Source organism: Pyrgilauda ruficollis, unplaced genomic scaffold (genome assembly GCF_017590135.1).
Source record: "Pyrgilauda ruficollis isolate IOZ18807 unplaced genomic scaffold, ASM1759013v1 scaffold41, whole genome shotgun sequence".
In the NCBI taxonomy this organism is placed as follows: domain Eukaryota; kingdom Metazoa; phylum Chordata; class Aves; order Passeriformes; family Passeridae; genus Pyrgilauda; species Pyrgilauda ruficollis.
In genome coordinates, this window is record NW_024525601.1 from 5147266 (window position 1) to 5171102 (window position 23837).

General features: G+C 40.0%; 1 protein-coding gene across 10 annotated transcripts in view; it reads left to right on the plus strand.

Moving 5' to 3' along the window:
* Positions 1 to 23837, plus strand: part of EPB41L3 (erythrocyte membrane protein band 4.1 like 3) — a 95285-nt gene that overhangs the window by 65363 nt on the left and 6085 nt on the right. For 2 of the 10 annotated variants that reach the window (XM_041477683.1, XM_041477686.1), the window contains exons 9-17: positions 824 to 976; positions 3022 to 3119; positions 4473 to 4648; positions 6739 to 6959; positions 17134 to 17199; positions 17675 to 17866; positions 21577 to 21678; positions 22428 to 23156; positions 23667 to 23789. In XM_041477683.1, the coding sequence (XP_041333617.1) occupies positions 824 to 976; positions 3022 to 3119; positions 4473 to 4648; positions 6739 to 6959; positions 17134 to 17199; positions 17675 to 17866; positions 21577 to 21678; positions 22428 to 23156; positions 23667 to 23789 (1860 nt within the window). Of the gene's footprint in view, positions 1 to 823; positions 977 to 3021; positions 3120 to 4472; positions 4649 to 6738; positions 6960 to 10438; positions 11009 to 15027; positions 15082 to 16930; positions 16967 to 17133; positions 17200 to 17674; positions 17867 to 21087; positions 21163 to 21576; positions 21679 to 22427; positions 23157 to 23666; positions 23790 to 23837 lie in introns of all 10 variants that reach the window. The other 8 variants (XM_041477692.1, XM_041477684.1, XM_041477685.1 and 5 more) reach the window with 8 other exon arrangements.

A 23837-nucleotide genomic window follows, 5' to 3' on the forward strand; every position in this document is an offset into this window, starting at 1 on the left:
TCTTCTTTTCTCTATCAGTACTAGTACTTTAGCTAAACGAAAAAAACTGTGATAGAAGATAGTGAAGATTGGTTTTAGACTACTTGAAGACTTTTAAAGGAAAGAAAAATCTATATTTCTTACTTAAAAAACCACATATTTAGGGGTATGTTCTGATAAGATTGTGGACAAGTCTTTTGTAGTGCTATTGTTTCTGAGCTACAGCCTCCTGGCAAACGTAGGTTATAGCACAGTCACAGTCACACACTTTTCAAAAATAATCCTTTCTGGATTTGGTCCAAACGCCCAACTTTATGCCCACTGGGCATTTCAAAGTGAAAATACTGAGCAAAGGCGCAAGAGAATTAAAGAAACTGGCAAACCTACTAAAGACAAAGTGGGCAAACTACAGAAGAAAAATTTATCTAAGGATTCACAAGTCTTAGTCATGGAGACGAGTGATACAGGAGAAGTAAATTTGTATGCTGTCATACTTACTTTCAATCTGGTATTTATGCTAATAACACTTTTTATTATGCTAATAAAACTTTGCTATATGATTGATATATTTCTTTTAATGACATCTAAAATTTCCCTCCTCCTTTTGGAGTCTTTGTAAAATATAAGGAAACATTGGAAACCCTCAGTTTCCTTCACCCTGCCCAACCTTACTATTATTTGCATGAATGCATTCAGTGAGGAGGGTAATGCTCAGAAATCAGGTCACTACAGCTGATGCATTAAAAAGACGTAGCTCAGATAGAAACACGGGATACAGGAATCTGTAGTCTTGTAGGATGCAAGGATAGAAATACTTAACAAAGTGTATTGCTTGCTATTCCAGGATTCCGAAGGAGTGGAAATCATGCTAGGAGTCTGTGCAAGTGGACTCTTAATATATCGAGACAGACTCAGAATAAATAGATTTGCCTGGCCAAAGGTTTTGAAAATTTCCTACAAGAGGAACAACTTCTACATCAAAATCCGACCAGGGGAGGTAAGGGCATCCTGGTTCTCTTAAGTGGATAAACCTCTTGAAAAACATACGGTTTTACTGATTTGTTGGTGTGTTTTGTCCTATAAGCTTTTAACACCCCTCTCCATTTATATTTCTAATTTATGCTGATTTTCTTAGGAAAGGTTAGGTACACACTTTCTTTAAGATACAGGTAAAAGAAATACCTTGGTATTTTTCTGTTTACATCCATGAACTAATGTAAGGAATAAATATGGCCATCTGCACGTAAAAAGCTCATCCGTGTTATGAATACTTTGGACATTTAAGTAGCATATTGCTTATTCATGGAGAGCTTGTTGTCCTCCCTCATGTTGTACATGCAACTGGCATTTATCTCGGGCTCTAAGAGATGTAGACAGGCCATACCAACCCTTATAAACATATCAGACCAGTATATTTACAGCGTTTTGGGTAGCCGCACATATTAGCCCTCCCAGACCCGCAGGAGCTCCTGTTCTGGCTCTGGAGAAGGGGATGTGAAACCTCGTACAGTGAGTGCCCTCTCGTGGCTCAGCCGGAGGCGAAGCAAATACCGACCTCATGGGCTGAGCATGCGCCCTCCCAGAAATCATGGATGTCATGGAAGGGTTTGGGTTGTAAGGGACCTGGAATGATCATCTAGTTCCAACCCCTCTGCTGTGGGCATGGACACCATCCACTAGACCAGGCTGTCCAAAGCTCCATCCAACCTCGCCTGTAAGATGATAACTCTTGAGAAATTCAGGATCGTCACAGGTGAAGGAGGATTTCCATTTTAAATGCTGGTACAGTAATTGACCTGTGATAGATGAAATCCCCGTATCCATTTAGAGTGTAGAGCTGTATAGCAGGACAGAAATCACTTAGTTGAGGACTGGCATTTTTCCCTTAATGCAGCCAATGACTGGGACTGACTTCATAACTGACCTGGAAAACTTGCTGGGGCTCCCCACCCCTGAGCCTGAGCCTTTTTTAGAATCCTAAACCAAAATCCACAAACCTACATCTCCTGCCCCTCAGCAGACACAGTTTTAGTAACCAAATTTCTACCGTTGAATTTGATTTTAAGAACCTAAACAAATAATTGTTGGCATTCCCAATGCCTGAACTGAAGCACTCCACCACTGCTACCCTTTGAGCTCTGCTGGTCTTGGTACACAGTATCCTGTGACCAGGCCATAGTTCCATGTGTAAAATAATCAATGCAGCCTCTGTCCAAATTACATTTGATGATAATGTGATTCACTAACCCACATCATCTTTATTATTTTGTTGTTTCCTGCCTTATTTCCCTGTCAGCTTCCGTAGGGATTCAGACTTCCTTGCAAGTGCCTTTCTGTCTACCTTTCCCCCATCACAGCAACTCTGTTTTACCTACTCAGCTATCTGCATGTAGCCATCAACATGTTACAGCAGATATAGCTGGCACAGCTTCTGCATCTGAAATATATAAATTTGCAGCACAGTCCAAAGAGGTCTGGTTTTATCTCGGGACAACTCTTTTCAATTACCTGTCTTGCCTCATCCTCCTCAGATGAATTAGCTCCAACCACTGTGATTTACTAACGGTAGTGCTTTCTCTGTAAATATCCTTAATCTAAGGCTGTGTGAGACCAAATCAGTCCCTAAGGACTATTGCTCACCTCCAGCTATTACCAGCCTTCCCACTGTAGTTCTAACTAGTGAAATTAAATCAACAGGGTAAAACACTTGAATAATGTTTTCTCAGAAGTCTCTGAAGTCTAAACTGATCTCTTTGTTACTGTAGGGTATAAAACATCACTGTCACCGTAAGAAATCTCTTGCCCATTACTAGTGTTTTCCCCCAGAAATTATCCTCAAAGGTTGCCATAGATTATCATTTACAGCTTCTTTCCCAGAATTCTTTCTGTAGAATATGGATATATGTGGTTATGTACGTGAGCATATACATTCGCCCTTGCAATGAGGTGATACAGACAGAGGAAATGAAGATGAACCTGTGTACACTGTCTAAAAATAGATGCACAGCATCAAAAACATACTTATTCTTTTTTCCTACCTAGTTTGAGCAGTTTGAAAGCACTATTGGGTTTAAGTTGCCAAATCATCGTGCTGCAAAGCGCTTATGGAAAGTGTGTGTTGAACACCATACATTTTTCAGGTATGTGGATTTCTTTTCCTAAAGATGTGATGTAAAACGCAACAGAAAATATCAATTTTGTCAGCAGAGACAAAACCCTTCAAACCAAATTGTCTTTTTGATCATGAGGTACCTCCAAGCAGATAAAGGAACATTATTACTTTTTCAAAATTTGAGATGTTGCACCCAATTATTCATACTGTTTCAGATAGATACTGCTTAAAATCACCATATGGTCCTAATTAATCACTTTGCTTTATCTGTGCCACGATATTATCAGCTGCTATAATTAAAGAGATTAAGGACTCTGCTGCACTACTGCATATAAGCTTGCATAGGGAGATCAACTTATATGGAAGATTGCTGGGGAATGTGGGTAAGAGTTTAAAAAAGTAGGTTTGTTTTTTTTTTTTTTAAATTATATATGAAAGTACAGACAGTAGTAGGTCATGGTTTCTTTTGGTCGCCCAGAATACACAGCCCATAGCTGTAATTTTTGGATTACTAAGGAATTTTGCAGCTATTTTTTTGACTTCTAGGAAGAACGGAGAAAAATATGGGATAGGGAAATAAGTGCTGTAATTAGTTTGTGCTAAGATAGTCACTAAACAGATACTTAAAAAGGGAAATCCAAAAGGGTGAAATTTTCAACAGTTTGAAAGGGTGTCCAGTGCTTAAGAACCCCCTCTGGGGAATGTTTGGGAGTACTGAAGAATTTCCTTGCTTTCTTAAAACTGTTAGTTCAGGCTGTCTGTACATTCATATGAAATGCAGTCTTAGCAGCAAAAGATCTAAAGAGAAATGGAGTGTGCATTTTTGGAGTATTTTCTGATTTTTAATGAAAAATAAATGTCTAAAGCATAGACTCCATAGCAGGAGAATGGCTTTTTCAGCCAGCTACCATGCACAAATTACAGAGGGTGGGAGAGCTCTAACCTGAAAAATGTCTACACCCATGTAAATGAATAGTGCCTGTCATTCACTGGAAATCAGTTCTGGCCCTGTCCTCAGCATAACATCACCATGTTAAATTCAAAGAGATACATCTGCATTTCAGCCCAGCTGGGGCCTCTGGTACAAGGAACACCTTCTTTTTAGTTTTAGTAATCAGAAAATAGTAAATTTGATTTTCAAGCATGAAGGAGCTGAGTGACTCTTGCCCATGTGGAAGAACTCAGATCTTCAAATGCTTTAGCTAAGTGGTTTTGTCATGCTGTATGAGGGGCATCCTTTGATTCCCTTTTAGCCACAGACCTCTGAGGCACAGGTCACGATGGAGAGTGATACCCAGCAGTCGTCTTCTCTCTTCTTCAGAAAGAGTGGACTGATTTTGGAGGAGGGGAAATAACAGGTGCACTGCTTGGTGTGTTTTAGGCTCCTGCTGCCCGAAGCACCTCCAAAGAAGTTCCTCACGTTGGGCTCCAAGTTTCGCTACAGCGGCCGGACGCAGGCCCAGACGAGAAGAGCCAGTGCCCTCATAGACCGTCCCGCACCTTACTTTGAGCGTTCCTCTAGTAAACGTTACACCATGTCTCGCAGCTTAGATGGGGGTAAGGTCCTCTCAACCGACCTTATCAAACATTATCATCACAGTGGTCACTGCTTTAGATTAGGGGTAAACCTCATCATCTCCTGTCCTTGAGATTTGGCTGAGTGGAGGCTGTGAGTACCTGCACGTTCACTGCCAGGGTAGAGGAGGATGCAGAGGAATTCCGTGCTAAATGTACCGCTGTGGTCCTTACAAATTGTTTGGCTGGAGGATGTCTTTTGGAGCCCACTCTTCACAGAGCCTCTGTCTTTGACCTCATATCTGCTTCCCTGATTTGGGGAAGGATGGGATGGACCTGCCTGCCCAAGAATGTCAGGCTTCAACACTTTTTCAGGGTTTGCATGAGTGACTGTTTGGGTTTTGGTTGAATCTGAGATTTCCTTCTGTATAGGTTTTTCACGTAAGTTTGTTACAATCCAGAAATTATTAATTATGTCCCTTGGGTAGTAACACTTGATTCCAGTTACCTCACATCCTGCTCCAATAAGCACTAAGAGACTTTTTTCATATGTTATTTTCAAAGGTATGAAATGCAGAGTAACATACATAGGTTAATAGTACATCCTTCCTCTCTTTATCCTTGCTTCATGGAGGTCATGGTTCTGCTACTGACTTTGGTTAAATCAGTGTGTAGTTCAGAGTATCAGCTACTTCCATCTGCTATTACTACTGTCAGCTGTTGAATAAAAAGAGGCTGTAGTTTTGTAGTTTATTTTTGTAGGAAAACAAAGACTGAGACTAAACTCAGATTCATTACAGATTAAAAAGGTGAAATCTCTTGCAGAATATCACAAATTGCAATGAGTATAGTTGGTGGTGGGGATGGGGAGAAGCTTTGATTTAAAAGTACACGTGACAAGACTTTTTCTCTCTCTGTAAAGGTGCTGCTTGTCATTGATTATTTTGGAATATTCTAATTCTGATGTGCTTCTTGCTTGTTACCAAGCAACTGGTGACCTGATTGCTGTGCATGTGTTTCAAAGCAGAAATTATCCTTCTGCATTATTTTGTTTGTAACATCTAAACAAGGCATCTTCCTCTACTCCTTTTGCTTTCCCCTGCCTCCTAAACTTAATCCCAAGAGGCAAGATACCTGAAATGCTTTACCCAGCACTTGTTAGACTCGGCAAGGTTTTTATGATGTTAATTTGCCTAAGTGCAAATGGGGGAAAGAGGTTTTTTAAATCACTGCTTATGATGTCTTCACTAGCATTGTTACTATAATGCAGATATGTCTGTAACATTCTGCATTGTGCTTACATTGTGATCCAGACTCTGTCATTTGTTACAGATGCAAGTGAGTTTATAAATTTGAATAATCCTATTGGTTTAGAAATTAGTTCCCAATAGCCAAGAGCAGGGTCTGGGCATATGTTTAAAGTTTTGATTACATTGTAAAAGTACTATTTCTTTCAAAATAAATTTTATGTATTTAAATCTGATTAATTATTGAGCACTTGCATCCTAAAATATTCTGGTTGGGTCCGCTGAACTGAATATCATCACTTCACAGAATTTTTAGGATAATGAGCTCATCTAACTGGCAGACTTTAGTACTCAATAATACAAGGATCACATTTTCTTTTTCTCAGGTATTATGCCTGTGTTATATCAATACTGTCATTTTCTGTAATGCAGCACGTTACTAAATCTGCATTTGATCTGCATTTTTTTATTCTGACAGATTTTTTTTAAAAAAATCTCTTCCACCCCCATGGCTGATGTCATAGCTGGTTCTCCTTATGTTTCCTGCCTGATAACTGTGGCAGTGCATTGCTTTTTTTTTATGTGGTGTTTTACTACAGTAGTAATTTTAACAGCTTGCTAACATTTAACAACTGTGTAATGCACACATTAGCTACAGTAATGTGTGTATACACATCCATAATATATGTCTATGCATATAAAAGCTATGAGCTTCAAGTAAACAGTTTATTTAAATGTATGCACATGCTTCTGGTTTCCTGAAACATGACATAGTTGTGTTTTCAGTGTTATCTCAAATGTTTTTCTAAACCAGCTTTTTTAATTTTATGCAGCTTCTCAGCAAAAGCTATTTCAGATTTTCCCTCTTTAAATATTTGCTTTTAGCATCAGTGAATGAAAACCATGAAATGTACATGAAGGATTCTGTGTCTGCTGCAGAGGTTGGTACTGGCCAGTACGCCACAACAAAGGGCATCTCTCAGACCAACTTGATAACCACTGTGACTCCAGAGAAAAAGACAGAAGAGGACAAAGATGATGAAGAGGGCAAAAAGAAGAGAGCAGAGGAAGTCACCCCGATTTCAGCAATACGCCATGACACCAAGGTAGAATTTTCAGGGTTTTGTATTAAACAGGGCTGCCTTGAGAGTGCTTGGAGAAACACAGAATTTTTAGGGAAGAGGGAGAAAGAGGAAATAAAACTAGTTCTATGAAAGGAAATATACTGTGTGTATATACATGTCTTGAATCAGTGTTTTTGTAGTCCTTTCAGTTTTCGTATGATGTTGTAAAGGTTAGTTCCTGCCTTCGACTTCTTTTTGAAATAAGTTTAACAGTCAGAATGATGTTTTTCACAGAGCATGCAACAGCTCTTTAGGAAATGCCCAGAAATAGCCTGGCCGTGCATGTTTGTTCCTCTGGTTTTCGGTCATATTTTGACTTCAGTATGGCCATCCTGGTTTTTTTTATTTTGACAAAGCAACAAAATAGGTCTGTATTCTTGTATGTAGCTCTGTGCTTTAAATTATTACTCTTATACTTCTCATAACACTGTTTCCTTGCATGAATTTCAGTGGGCATTTTTCCTCTATTAACTTCTGGATATTAATCTGCTGTTATAAGCAATTTTTTTCTGGCTTACAAAAGCATTTGCTTCACTTGTTTGAAGTTTCTGTTGAAGAAAGCATTTTTTATTGATGGTTCTCTTATCAGTTGTTAAATTTGAGTCATCCCTCATCATCTTCAATCCCACCACCACACACACATACATACATGGTTGTGCATAATAGCTACTGAGATATTAAAACAGGGTAAACCAAACAGAAGGATGGAGAAAATAGTAAATAGAGATTGACAGTGAAGAGGAATATGGTAGAATAACATTCAGAAAGTGTACTGTGGAATGCACTTGCTAAACAAGTAAGGTTTACCCTCAACTTTTAGGAAGAAAAACCTTGATATATATATATTTATATCCACAGAACTGTCAAGTATGCAAATTTTAGAACCTGAACTTTTAGCTTTATCGTGCAAGGCCACAATGAGCTACATAGCGAAAGGATCAAGTCCTCAAAAAGAGTTGCAGTTAAGGTACTGAAAACCAGAAACAAATTGAGTTACTGAAAATTGCAAATGAGAAAGATTTTCTTTTGAAAGTGTGTGCTGTATTGTAGCATTTACAAGATAATCTCTACAAAATTTAACTGAGGTCTTCTTGAAACTCCATTAGTTTCCACATGGAGAAAGAATGATGAAAATAGAATATGTAGAAAACATCCAAAAGAAGCTAGTTCTTTTCCAAGTGTTTGTTAATTTAAGTCAATGGAGGGATCAGTTGCATTTTGAAGATCATTCCTTATATATGGCTAGAAATACTCAGAGATATTTTAGGAGACTAATTTGATAGAACTTATGTATGCACAAGTGATTGATTTTTACCCCCACACAAGACATGAATTCTTTTTAAAACGTCATAAATAGAGTTTCAGTTCTGTAATCCTACAGAGGTCTAACCTGCTAACAGATTTGTCTGTCATCATAAAGAAAATGTCTCAAGAAACACAATACAAGCTCAAAATCAAATCCCTTTTAAGGGCATATAAATGTTTTAGGTATGTTTTCAGCTTTTCCATTAAGACATTTTGCCTTTGTTTTATCCATGTGTATTTAAATACCAGAAGTTATTCTAAATATTAACACTGTAAAGATGTTAGCAAGGGAATAGTCTGAATTAGAAAAGAATACATTTACTTTGGATTTTTGTCTTTACAGTAAAGGGAAGTTGTATTTGTGTGTGTATTTAGCGCACACAAAAACCTGTGAGTCCATCAGCATTAAGTTTTGACTTGAGCATACTACATTAAACCCATAAAGACATTTGTAAGTGGTTTGAAGCTAGTCTTGGTTCTGATTGCTTAGTTTGGGAATACAGATTCCTTGAATTGATAGATTGTTAGAGAAGAGAGAAAGGGAAATATGAAAGAGGAAGGAAAGGAGTTCTTCCATATAATTACTTGACTTATATCCTATTCCTACCATTAATATACCTAGTAAAGTTAGGGCTTAGTAGCAATCTGTGTCTAAGACTTGAATCTGCTTTTTGCCTCCAGTTCAACACCAGCTTAAACTGGAAGCAGATGCTGTTGTGGCTTTTAAGTAATTTTGCTTTTGGGAGCCTGGAGTGAAAGTGAAATGGCTATTATAGCTCCCTGGGGAGATGTAGTATGGATGGAGCAGCTCAGGCACTCAGGGCTTGGTCATGGATCCAGTGGGCCACTTCAGCTACATGCACTTGGTGGATTTTGGCCAAAACATCTCTGATCTATCAGCGTTGTGGCAGATGTGTTGTGCTGGGTATACATTTTGGTCATGACAGTGGTTTTTGTCCTTCTAAAGAGCAGTGGTGTCTGCTTGCAGGGAGCATGTGAAATGAAAATCACCATTTCCACTGAATCACCTCCTTCCTCCTACCAATTTTTTGACCTCAAATGACCTGAAAGGCCAGTTGAATGCCCTACAAGTGGCATATCAAAGCAAATCCTGCTTGTTGGTAGCCAGTATTCTTGGCATTGTGATAAAACTTGTAGCAAAAGCATCAGGGGCATTTTTGCCTCTTCACTATGGGTAGAGGATTACATTTTGGTTATGAGAAGATGTGGCTGTGTGGGGCAAGGATCTCTCTCTAGCCAGACCCCCTTCAGATCCCCAGTGAGAGATTATAGGGCCTGCTGAGCCACAAGTCTCAGCTCCCTTATTTCAGTGTACGGCCGAAGGGATGGCAGCATGGAGGGGCTGGCAGGGTGAATGGCTGGGAGGGGCTGTGCCCCCAGCACTGCCTGTTTGGGCTCACAGTGAGCAGAGGTGAGGGCAGGGCTGTGGGGGTGCCCAGCAGAGTCCAGTGGTGGGAGTCGTGCTAAGGAACCGGCTGCTGGGATATCTGTTGAGCAGTTTTTTCCCATCAGGAGCATTGATGAATGGATTTCTGCTCCCCCCACCAAAGAACAATGTGTTTTAATTTGGTTTACAGCCTAGATTTTTTTCAAAATATTGTAGTTGAGGAATTTAAAGTCCTTGGAATTTTAATTATTACTGCTGAAGTTGTCCAAGGCATAGGTGGGAAGCGTCTGGCCCCCACCAAGTCTCCTCCTGGCTGCAAAAATGCTGTCACAAGTAGTGCTGGTATTAGAAATGTTTCCTTCTTTGTTGCTCTCCATGTACTTCATGTTTGAAAACTCTTTATGATCGAAAACCAATCTTGCAGTAAGTGGAAATTGGCAACACCTGAAGCTCCCCATGTGGCCATGCAGGCTTTTATGTAAATCCTGAGCTGCAGAGGACTAGACAAATGTTGAATCAAGAAGTTGCCTTTTGTAAGCTGGAAGCGTGATTTGCTAATACCTGTGGTGTGGGGCATGGGAACATGCACCATTCAGTTCAGTGGAAAGCTGTGGTGTTAAAATACTGTCTATAATTTAAAATATATAATATATATTATTTATCATCACGGAAGAAAATTAACTAATTACAGTTTTCTTTTTGTCCTTTTGCTTTTGCGCCTTGTTTGCTGCCCTTTCTCTGTCACCAGCCATCTTTGCTTGGCACTGACTCCCACCACTCCTCGCCATCCTCCTCTCAGCCTGGCCCCCATGTATCTTCAGCAAAGCTTCGCAGGAGATGCAAGGAGAGCACTCGGACAAAGTCCTTAGGCTGTGAGGCCCCCAGAGAGAGCGCTCCAAAACACGGCGAGTCGGAGCCAGACTCTGACAGAAAGGGGCGAGTTTGCTCTGCCGAGCAAGACATGGCTTTTGGCTACAGGCAAAAAGCCAGCAAAGGCGGAACACTGTTCTCCTTCTCCTTGCAACTTCCAGAGTCATTTCCTTCCCTCCTGGATGACGATGGCTACCTGTCGCTCCCTAACCTCTCCGAAACCAACCTCCTGCCTGCCAGTGTGCAGCACTATCTCCCCATCCGCTCCCCCTCCCTCGTGCCTTGCTTCCTCTTCATTTTTTTCTTTCTGCTCTCTGCCTCTTTCTCAGTGCCATACGCCCTCACTCTCTCCTTTCCTCTGGCTATGTGCCTCTGCTACCTGGAGCCCAAGGCGGCCTCCTTGAGTGCCTCACTTGCCAATGACCTGAGTGACAGTTCAGAGGAAGAGGTGTGTACCTCGGCATCGAACACACTCTTTTTCGTGTTCAGTGCTTCAGTCCTAACCAGTGTTAGATTGCTGCAATAGTGGTCCTACTTTCAGAGCCTCATTTCTGTCTGTGCTGGTATGTTAGAAGGGATTTCTTTTTTTTTTTTTTTTTTGTTTGGGGGTTGTTGTTTTTTGTTTTGGTTTTTTTTTTCTTCTTTATTTTTTTCTCATGCTGGGAGTACAGCTCAAAGCCCAGGGTTAGGCACAACACTGTGTGGAAGAGGCTTGGCTTGAACTGTGTCAGTTGGTTCAAAGCAACTTGCACTAAATGATAAGACCTTTTTCTTCCCTCTATCAGTTTAGAATAGTTTAGGGATAGAATAGTTATCTAAATAGTGGGTATTAAGTATAATTTTCTGCATAATTACTGAACATCCAAATATATGAATATGTATCTACATTTATTTATATGACTAGCTGCCTAACAATGATGAGCACCCTCACCAATTTCAGTATGTTTAAAGTCCAGATAGACTCAGCTTTTTGCAAAAGTCTGTCAGCTGTAGCTGAACCCCAGAAAAAGCTTTCTGGTCCAGCAAAACCTGGATCTTGATTTTCAGCCTTGATCCCATCTCTGCTGCAGATTAAATTGTTTTCCCATGGTTAAATCCAGCGTATCATTGAGGGGTCATATTGGGACAGCTGTTCTGCAGCTGTTGCAGGAGCATACCATGTGGGCTGTCTTGACATTTGCAGTGTTATATTAGCAGTGCCAAAACTGATGCCTTAAGCCACCAGGGTCATCAGGGGCAGATGAACCAGCTGCAGTAGGAGTCTGCTGTGGATGTGGTGGTATATCCAGAAGTAGGAAAGGAGTCTGCTTAAGTAACAGAGTAACTGGCATCTCAGTTTTTGCTGGAGCCTGATTATTCTTTGTTGACAGAATAAAATAATGAGTTCAGTTTTTCCTTGATTTTCTATTTTCTTCTTCAACTTCAAATACAAAAGTACGGTTTTGCTTTATATATAAAGAAAAAAGCCCAGATCAGATGATCACAGACCAGCTGGCCATCTAAAAAGCCACCTTGGCCACTTGTCGATAGTCCATTGCAGTAGCTCTCTTCAATAAACCAGCTTGAACATTGTCATCTGCTGCTGTTGGTTTTGTAAGACTTGGTGCAGGATTTCATTTCCTTTTTATGGAAAGCCAAAAGTCACATCAGTTTGTCTTGTAAAAACATTGTCTTTAAATGCTTTTGGCTCTGTGATGCCTTACAACTAAAAAATATTATACGATTTCTAATAAAGGGCATCTAAAATGCTGCTGTCTTACTTCTTGCCCTTATTTTGAGACAGCATTTAGGTCTCAATTTGCATTAGCTTTGCACTTGGATTAATCTAATAGCAGTAACAGCATTAATATAGTTCCAGCTCTAGAGGCAATAATGAAGCAGCGTTTATGTAATACATTAGTCTGTTCCCCTTTCAGAAATGAGCACTTCTTTTTGTTAGTAAAGTTAGGAAGCATTGAGCATAAAAACATCTAAAATAGGCTTTTTAGTATCGCTCTTTTATGAGGGTGATCACTCTGGCAGTGATTCCTGGCAGACAACACAGACTTGTGCCTAATCCATGGGGTATTTCTTGTTCAAGATATTGCATGAAAGTGAATATGTTTTCAACTCGGGCATGTCTGCATTACATTGGCAAAACAAATCACAGCAATTACGATCGCAAGGTAGGAGAGGTGCAGCCACAGCACATCAGGAGAAGCTGCCTCTGTCCTGCTCCTGCCCTCGCCTGCCTGCCAACCCCACCTCAGCTATACCTCAGCCCATCTTGGAGCTGAGCCTGGCCTTTTTTACTCTTCACTCCACAGCAGACCTGCCTTACTCAGCCTTAACTCACCATTCCCTGCTCTGTGATAACCCCAGATCTTTATTTCAAGTAATTCAGTAATGCTGACTTCTACTCCATGGCTGTTGATTGGCTGATTAGCAGATATGTATGTTGCAATAAAGCAAGGTTTATGCTTTATTTAGGATTTCATTCCACTTATGGCAAAAGAAATAGGAATGTTTCCCACCCCCCACAGTTCACAAAAGATTGCACACAGAGATGCAGAAGACTACAGCCAGTATCCTGAACCAATGCCTTACATTGTTGAGCTTGTTCTCCCTTGAGCTGTGCATCTGGAATTAGTCCATGCAGTCAAAGACAGAATCTCACTCCTTGGAATTCACTAGCTTCTGTGTTTTTACCTTAGCAGCTAATTTTCTATTGACTTCAAATTCTTAAAATTAACCCTATATGCCAGACTTGTATTACAGTGCCTTTACACAATTTTTAATTATTTTTAAATGCCTAGATGCATTAATTCCTCTTTGTTTCTTTTTAGTTTTGTAAACAGGAGTGACAATGCATACTTGTTTTTTTTTTTTTTCTATTGCCATACCTTTACAACTGCCTATAATGTTATAAAGACATGAGATTCTTTGTTAATAAAGAAACATTTTTCTAGCACTTTAGTGAAAGCAATTGGACCAGCCTAATAGACTGCTTTGACATTACACTCCCATTTAAAAATAAATGTGGTCTGTCTCAAGAGTGGTCATGACTTGAGAAATTTCATGTAACTTGCATTCAGGCACTTAGCAAGTAGTGCAAAATGCTTGTTTATTCTTCTGTCTGTCATACAAATAATACAAACTCTTCAAAGAATAAAAAACAAAGCTATGAAAAAAAATCAAAACATTGCCTTATGAAACAATGGCGTTCTCAGAAAATGACAAAAAATTGGAGGACATTCAAAGCTAAGACTGATACTCCATCCACCAGTGGGTTGTTCTTTTGTTCTTGTTCATATTGATGTGATTGGAGGATGAGATGTGTTGTCTTGGCTTTAAATTGCCTGCCTGGGTTGCTGTCTAAGGACCACAGAAAATCAGTAACGAAAACCAGAGCTTTCACTGCTATCAAAACAACTTGGATGTGCCAGTCTGGGGCAGTAGGGTGCACTTTACTTACTAGTTTTCCATATGCTTACCTGACATCAGAGTAGTTTTTTGAAATCTTTTCTCAGTGTGTAGTAACCTCCACTCCACTCTCTCTTAATCTTGACACTTGTGTCCTCCACTGAAATGTTCTTCATGCAAAGCAGGGATAAATCAGTCTGTGCAATGCTGTGCTTTGTTTCATTTTTATCACTCATACCTAGTAAGTGTTTGGGGGGTGGGGGAAGTTACTTTTGTTTTTCTCCTGCTTTCATCCATACTCTTAAATGGAATGAGAAGTATTTTTTTTCTTCTTTTAATGGCAGTTTTCTTTCTTTATACTATCATTAACAATTATCAGCTGCTCTTTATTGGAACCGAGTGGGATCTGAGCCTCCACAGACAGACAGTAGATGGGCTGGGGGTACGGTTCTTTGAGCTCCTTGGTAATGCAGACAGCCTCATGGTGTGTAAATGTGGAGACAAGAATAACCTCTGTACAAATGAGGGGCTGAAAGTCAGATGACTGTTAAAGTAGCTTTTTTGTTGTTGTTGCTTTTTTTAATTATCTTTTTCCCCTCCAGATAAAAATTTAACCACTACTTTATATTGGCTAGAACAAAAAAATTAGTTCAATAATTTTCTGTAAAAAATCCTTGTGGGAGGAAAAGTTCAATTAGAAAATATTAGTCACATTTTTTCCCCTTTTTTTTTTAAGCTACCTGGTTTTCTTAAGGAAGAAAAAAAAAAAAAACCTGCTATTCAAATAACACTTCCAGTAATGTTTGGCTTATAAATTTGTTCCACTAAAGCCGTATACTGTGTACAGTACGCCTGGAGTCTTCCTCTGAGTCTGTTCTGTTTACTAATATAGCATTTTTATTTTGCTTCTTTGACATGTGCGTTGTTTGAAAAGCAATGCTAATGCAGTTCACAGGGATGTTGAGTTTAACAAGTTCCCCGTGTGAGCCGCGTGTACTGATGAGCTGGGTTTATTCTTTATTCCTGCCTTCCTCTCGGGACCCGGGTACTTGTCTAACCCAATAGACTGACAGTGAGCAGACGGATACTGCGGCTGATGGTGAGACCACTGCCACCGAGGTTTGTACAGTCGCCAGCACCCAGCTATGGCAGGGGAGAGCGTTCGGCCTCGCCTCTTCCCGACCCTGGGCCTCGGGGCTAGACCGCATGTCTGCTACGGCAGCTCAGGATCCCTCCCTGCGCGTGTGTGCATGTGCGTGCCTGCAAGTGGGAGAGCTTTGCTAGGACAGTTGAGTTTCCAGTGCTCCCTATGGGATCCTCTTATTCCTGAGTGGTTTGGAAGCTGCAAGGCCTCTGCGTTGTGCGGTCAGTGGGGCAGTGGCGGCATCACCCGCGCCAGTGCTGCCCACCCGGAGGGCTCTGCTGGCCAGATCGTGCCCTGGGGTTTTTTTGTTTGCTTGTTTGCTCTTATACTCTGAAGCCCGAGTGGGAGAGTGGGGAAAAGACAATAAAAAGCTGTTTCTTGAATTTACTGAATATTCTCACATTTTAAATATCTAAGTTTTTTCTTTAATGTAATTTCACATGGCATCTTCACATATGGCCACTACTAGTCCAGGTATTCTTTTCAGAGGAGAAATGTAAAATGTTCATATTTTCCTTACACTAAGAAGCTTCATATCCACAACATGGTACATAGGCTGTGCAGGCGAATTCAACCTTATGTGACTTCACTGAAGTGCATATAATGCTTTCATAATTAATATGGTTGCAGCTGCAAACATGAGCTGAATTTCGTCTGACATCTGCTAGAAGACGGAGTCTTACCACAAACACTACTCTAGGTTTTCAGAAGGATCTCATTAATATTTGAGACTGTTAAAATTATCATCAAGGAAAAATTTTCTGTATGACACGTCAGGACGATTCAGCGATGGCTGTAAATAGAATAAATTTGAACGGAGTTGTAAAGTAATCAACAGATTTTCCCATGAGTCATTTGTCTAATTAGGACTATATGAAAAATTAACAATAAAATAGCAGCATGGGCATTAAAAGAATTCAAACAGTGCAACAACATAAAGTCTGTTGAGTCAGAAATACAAAATGCTTTGAAGTGCTTCTTCCACTCATAGGCCTTGAGCACTATAGAAAATAAAACATAACTATAAAATTGTGACATTTTAAATGTGCAGCTTATAATTCAAAAATATGTGTAAATATTCCTAGTTGCCATCTTTAGTTAAAGATGTAGCACATATCAGTTGGATACAGATACCTGATTTTCAAAATGTGTGGTATATCTGCCACCTGGAAATTGCACCCTTGGAAACAGGGCTGCTGGGGCAGTTTTTATGGTGTTGCTTTTGAAAATGTGCACTGAAGTGGATGGGATATGTGTGCCATTCCAGATGATAGGTCCTGAAAGAATATATAGAGGCTAAATATGAAATAAAATTGCAGAAATACAGAAAGGGACTATGGTTAGGGAAATAGCATTTTAAGCAGATAAAATGTGCTTCTTTCTGTAGAAAGTGTTGCAGGTTGTTTGCCCATGGTTTATGCAAAGCTTTGCTTGTGGCCCAGATTATATCCTATGCGTAAATTCTGGGATTACAGAATTTCAAAGCGTTTGCTGTTGCTGTTCCGTCCTAGACTAGCCGTGACCTTGGTGAGAAGGTGCAGCTGCCGCTCCATAAATAGAGATTTATGAATGTGGAGTGTAGCAATATTTATAAAAGGAAGATGTTTAACGCCCCTTTGATAACAAAACACAAATTTGAGGAGTGGACATTTGCTCTGAGTTAGGAAGACTATGCAAAGCCAGTATGTCTACTCCTTCTCCTTAAACCCTTAATGAGGAGAAAATGGAACTTTAACCTAGTGTGTACCTCTCACCAATGTTCGTAAAGCCTTCATTCATACAAGTGGGTAAGGTGTTGTTTTCCAATCTTTCTCATGCTGGCAGTCGGATCAAGAGGAGGACGGAGATCTAAAGGCACAGGTACAGAAACAAAAGGTCTAGATGTTGCTCAGGTACCAATGTTGGAGGTGTTCGCCTCTTTCAGCATGTTACTGTCGGTTCTCTGTGAAGAAATGTGTAGAAACAGCATTTTGTATCCTTTCAATACTGTGTCCCTTACTTTTCCCTTTCTTTTTCACTTCTTTCAGAATAGTCTGATTAAGCGAATACAGGGTGAAAATGTGTATGTCAAACATAGTAATCTTATGTTAGAGGTTGGTATTGGTATATACCAGTGCATGTACGTACATGTGTGTTAGTTTTAGTGGTAAACTGTGGATCTGCACTATGATGCATGAATTGTGTACTCCCACCTGCTAATAGATTATTTTTTCTCTCAGATTATGATGACTCCTCTAACCTGTACTATCAATATCAATATATGCGTGTGCCTCTATGTGTGTGCCTCCACGCGCATATGTATGTTTGTTTAGAGCCTCTTTATCAGGTGCAAATTACAGCAATATGGATAGGCTCTTTAAGAGTGTACTTAGACTCACTTGTACGAGATATGCTATGCTGTTCTCTTTCAAAATGCCACATTTTCACAGAGTGTTGTGTTAGTGCTGTGCTCCCCGGCTCCCTGAGCTGTTACTTCCCTCTATACTAACCAAGTTGTGTGTTTTGGCTCTAAAGTTTGGTTGGCTTAGGATGTATCACAAACTGCTCTATTCTTTTAAAACTGTCTAGGATCTAGACAAAACCCAGGAAGATCTGATGAAACATCAGACCAATATAAGCGAGTTGAAACGCACCTTCTTGGAAACCTCCACAGAAACGACTGTGTCTAATGAGTGGGAGAAGAGGCTTTCCACATCTCCCGTTCGACTTGCAGCAAGGCAGGAGGATGCTCCTATGATTGAACCACTAGTGCCTGAAGAGGTCAGCGTGAGCTGAAAGGCTTCATTATGTATTTGTCTATGCATTTTTACTTATAGCAGCTCTCACTAGATTAGAGGCTGTAGTTAGAGGCCCATCCCTGCTTGCAGGCACTCCCTTTTCTCAGGACACAGACAGCAGCGATGGAAGGAAGAGTAGATACCATAAATATACACATATATAAATATATGTGTATATAGAGAATTAAAATCACTGGAAGCCATGTGGCAGAACTGGGTCTCTCTGAGGGTGCAAAATACAGGCATTGTTACAGGTTCGGTGAGCTTGAGGAAGTCCAGCCATGCGTGAAAGAAACCATGAAAGTGATGGAGAGAAAATTTAAACAAAGGTGACTGGTTGGGAGACGTGGTGTAGTGAGACAGGTGGGGGCTATGGTGCCAAGCTTGAAAAGAAAATACAGAACAAAGGGCAGAACTATCAGTCTCTGAAAACAGGGAAGAAATAATGATGATAATTAGACCTTCTTGGCCAGTTCCATAAGGAACCTCATGGTTGCTACAGTCTGCTGGATACTGTCATTGAAGACCCAATGCAGATTGCTAAGTATCTGCATTTTCCTGCAGTGTGTGTGTGTGTGAAAAAATCTTGCTCACTGTGCAGTCTTGAAGTGCTTGTAAGAAACTTGCCAGTTTAAAAGCTGGTGTTTACTTCATCTGTAGGTAGATAAGAACATGTGGGGTAGCAAGGCAGTATTTGTGTTGCTATAAAATACACAATGCAGGGTCTTGGCTTAGGTTCAGTGGAGCAAAAAGAAATAAGCTTGTGTGGTCTGCCTGAAAGTTGGGTTTTTTTTATTCTATTATGAATGGATATCTGGTTTCTGTCTCAGAGGAATTATCTTTATGGGTTCCTCTTGGTTTTAGCATTAAAAACCAATAAATGGTCATGAGATTTTTTTTCTGTGCCCACAGCACTGATGTAATGTTGTAGGGAGCTCAGTAAAAATTGTCTGGAAAGTGTAAATTGAAAGAGTGTTCTGCTTTCTCACTTCAGAGGTTGGTGTTGCAGACCCATAACTCTGGGGAAGGGCATCCCTGGAGGCATGCGGGTAGCAAGTGTCAGCTTCTCCTCATAGGGAAAGGGATATTGCCGAGGAAAGGGGTCTCACCTCCTCCTCTCTCACAATATAACCAGTGGCTCATGCTGGCACCAGATGTGCATTACTGTGGCAGCCATGTGTGATTAAAATATGTAAAAAAAGCAGGCTCAGTGCTTAAAGCTTCCTTTTTGAGGGGAGCATGGAGGAGTTTTAGTATTGCTCCTACTGCCTTGTTCAGGAATCATAACAGGCCCTACAAACGGGTTGGTTTGATTGTAGTTGAAAATAAAGGTTTATGCTTCTAAAAAGTAAAATTGTAAGTACAATGAGTAGGATGCATTTCTCATAATAATACGTAAGGAGCTGTTGGAAAGGGTGGCTAGCTAAGCCTGAGTCTGAGAATTGCAGGGGGAGCAAACTTTGCACCACCCTGTTTGTTTAATATCTTTATTACTTTAGGAATGTAATAAACAGTTTTAATTAAAACACACAAGCAGTATCAAAGCTTACACAAAGCTGTATTACACAGCTATGTAGGCTTCACCCTGAGGAAACACATCTGAATTTAACCATTCATTTGGAAAGGAAAAGGACAAGAATTATGCATGCATCTAAGTAATAAATCTGTTTCACAGAACCTCATCCAAATGAAGCTATTTCTGTGGAAAATTAATAACAGACTTGAGCTATCAGAGCTTAATTTGGAGGTGACTTCTGCTATAGATAACACCTGGCCATTCCTTTGGTCCCAATAAGTGAGATGGTTTCAGTTCACATGTCCTGATGAGAGGGGATTTTTTCAGGAAAAAGCTGAAGCCATCCTTAGGTCAAAATCCACACTTTGATGTCTACTGAGAAATGCAGAGGCAGTCAAGATGGTGTAGTGCCTTCTGCTAGTCAAAGTTACACATTATCCACTTTAAAAATATGTTTGGTGTTGTTACCTGTAGCTTCTTCTTAAAATAAAACGAGAACAGAAGAGAAAATATGTCTTTTCAAAATGTGATCTTCAAGCATGTGGCACCTGAATGTTTGGTCAGTGTGACTTCAAGCCACTGGTTGCCGCTTGGTTTCTAAGAACAGATGGGGAAATAATTTGGTTTTCCTTACTACAGAAAAATATAGTTTTAAATATCTTATATGATGGTAGCCAGATAGCTGTAGAACATGAAAACCATCATATTGACAAAGTCTTTGACAGTGTTTAGTCTGACCTAAATTGGATGAAACCAACACTAGGAATAAAAGAGTTGTACATCTCCTCGCAGTCAGGGAGTTGAACCATTTATCCCTTTCTGGTTTCATATTTCTCTTTAGATTTCTATCTTTCCTCTTGATTATGTGTTCCCTTTTATCATGCCAGTCATAGGACTTCCATTGACATATCTATTGAGTATAGTAATTACTGAAGTCACTAGAAAGGGTTTGGCAAGAAACCCATTTTTCTCTGCAGGGACTTACTTTCTCTGGCCAAATGACAAGAGTGGCCAGCCCAGAAGGTGGGCTCAAAAGCCTTGGGAAATGTCTTACCTACATTTAACATTTTCTCAGTTGTCCAAGACAGAGAGATACTCTTACTATTCTCATAGCAGTGGGAGAGCACTGATGGGATAAAAGTGAGGAGATTTCACTGTCACACTACAGGATAATAGAACAACAGTTAGCTCCCTCTGTAGGAAAAGTGCTCCTAAGACTTCTAATACCAGCAGTGAAAAAGGGAGAGCTGAAATCATGGCTGGGCACACCTTCTGCCTGCTCCAGCAGAGAGGGCTGCAAACTCAGGAGAGAGCCTTGCCCAGAGTGAAGGTGCAGGTGCCTGTTCTGGGCTGTTGGTGGAAGTTGTGTGAGCTGGCATCAGCCCCAGTTAAATAAATCATATGAAATGAAACAAACACAGTGCATCCGCACCTGGGTCTTACTCAGTTTAGTGGGGTTTGTGCTACACTTGTGCATACCATTTGTATACTCATGTCTCCTTTGTATTCACCACAGAGAGACACTGATTTCACTTCTCATTGGAAACCTCTGTGCTGCAAAATGATTCTCCTTAGTTCTGTTTCCCAATTTTCCATGAGATTAATAATTTGTAGAGAAATATGAGCTACTGTGAAGTATAGTATATATACCCTCCATTTACTAAAATCATTTGTTCCCCTGACATTAGACCAAAGAAGAAACAGAAAAATCAGAAAAACTCATATTTTTGCAGAAGGGAGGTACTACATTCCTTGAAATGCAGGTAAAGACAAACAATACTTCATTGAAATGCAGTCAGAAAGGATGGCAATGATTTATTTTTTTATTATCTTTTTTTCCTTTCCAAGCCCTCCCTTTTCATATTTTTTTATTGTTATTATTTAATAAGTTCCAGGCAGAGATATAATCTGGAGACCAAATTCTGAGGAATGGGTCACCTCCAGAGCTTATGGCTTCCTAATGGAGACTGATTTCTCTGCCAGTTAGAAACCTACTTGCACGGTGCTGTTTGGATGTTGTTTGCAGTTTGCATGCATTTCCAGCATAAACCTCACGGAGAACGTTACGGTGAATGAGGCACTTCTGTCACGAGAATGCATTTCCTTTATATTGTCAACTGAATTTAGATTATGCTGAGTGATGGTGAACTTTATATTTTTGTTGGTTTTTCTATTAGCCAAGTGTGATAGAGAAGAAGCTGCAGGAAGGAGAATCTGCTGGCACTTTGGTTACTTCTCATCAAATCATTATCCAGAAAAGTATCCCATCATCCCTAGAGGTTATTTTTAATTAATTTGATTTTAAACTACATCATTTGCTTAGTTAAATACAGAAGTTACAGTCTTAAAGTCAAATAACTGGATGCTGATTGCATAGTCAAAGCAAATCACATAGCACATTTGCACGAGGAAGAAAAAAGATGCTGCAATTAAGTTTCATTCAGAATTTTTAGTTGTATGCTTAGTTTATACAGTTTGTAGTGTTGTGCTTCTCCATTTAAACAATCCTGAACGGTGTTGATGTTCTAATGAAAACAAGGAAATTCAGTGCAGGCTACATACAGAAGAGTACTATTCTAAAACGTCATTAACAGCATGTTTGTAACAACTAGGCTACAGTTGAATGGGCTTATTTGCCCTATTTTTGTAATTTGTTTTTGACTGTAGCTTTGTGAACCACTGCAGTATGTGATTTTTAACCCCAGGTTGATTCCAATCACCACTATAATTATGTGCTGACGTGCTATTTTGCTTCAAACAAATACAGAAATAGTATGGCAAAAGTAATATTTTTGGGCCCATAATATATGGACCTCTGAAGAAAGAGAATATGCAAAGAAATCATATTTTGCCTAAGGTGATTCTGTTTATTTTGCTTGATAACTGCTGTAAGAGGTACAATGCTAGAAGTTACTATATGCTTTCAGAAGAAGCAAAATGTTTTCTTAAAAGTCTGCATAATTTAGTGCTCCTGAAGTACAGATAAACCTGCAGATATTCTAATTTAGCTTTTATATTTCAAATATAGGGCACTGAGGATTGGGTTATTATAGACAAAATACCCTCTGAGGTAGTTGATGGTGAATCGGAAAAAAATCTGGCCTACAAAGTAGTGACTGTGAGCAGTAAAACTGCCTTTCCACCTGAGGTATTAAAATCCAGTACCGTTCTAATGCAGAGCTTTGAGGACTTGGAAAGTGAAATACAATCCAATGAGGAGAATAAGCAGAAAATGTTCACCCTAGGAAAGTCCTATGATACCATATCTGGGAAAATTGTAACCATGACAAGTAAAGCTAAAGAGGGCGAGAAAGCGGTACAGCCTTCAGGAGAAACTTTGCAAAAACTGGAAAGGGAAGTTCAAGAATCTGTGAAAATCATTCCAACAGTGGCCAAGTATGAAATCCTCCAGCCTGTCACTGATGAGAAAGCCAGGCGGGGATCTGATGTGCAGAGCATGAGAAGAAAGCTGTCTGACTCTCTGACACCCATAAAGGAAGCAGAATCTCAGTTGCAAAGTCCCGAAGAGGAGAGTTTGAAAAAGACACTGAGGATGGACCAGGATTTGCAGTTACTTGGTACACTGGAAAACTTACAGCTTGGCAAAGCAGAAAAGCATCTTGGTGGAGAAGCTGTAAAAGCAAGGGCATTTTCCTGGACAGATAAGAGCCTGTCTGAGTGGAGATATTCCAGAGAACAGCCATTTACCATTGCTACTGCTCACTATGTTACTGAGTCGTCTGCATCAAAAGTAGTGGTAACAAGTGGCTTTGACTTCACGCCACGATTTAAAGATAAAAGCATGACTTCTTTTAGGCAATCCCTTCACACCACCCTAGCTTTGAGTTCTCTTGCTGCCTGGCTTTATGTTGACAGCAGCCAACCCAGCTTATTTTTTTTCTCTCATACTTTGAATCCGTCTCACAGTCTGAAGCAGACATTATATAAGGCTTTCAGCCTTTCTGGTTTATGTACTGAAATTCAGTATTGCTGCTGTGGCTTATTAATAGAAGGAAAAAAAAAAAAAAGGTTTGCTTGAACCAGCAAAACGCCAATGCTAACAACTACGCTTTGTAACTATTGCTTACTACAGCCATTATGAATTCGCTCTGATTTATTTTCCCATTCTTTTCCTGTTTCCAACCTCTCCGTGCCCCTGCAACCTTCTTTTCCTCCGTCTCCGCCTCTGGTTCTGGCAATTAATATGTCTGTGCATATGGGTCTGCCTTTTTTCTGTGTATGACTCTACATTTCTTTGTCTGTTTAGACTAAACAGTCCACCAGTGAAAAAACCTTGGATGGTTCAGATATCTTCACTTTAATAGAGTCCGCCAGAAAACCAACTGAGTTCATAGGAGGGGTTACTTCTACTTCCCATACCTGGACTCAGGTGGCTGCTTGATTCCCTCCATCAGTGTCATAAACATGCACCAATTAC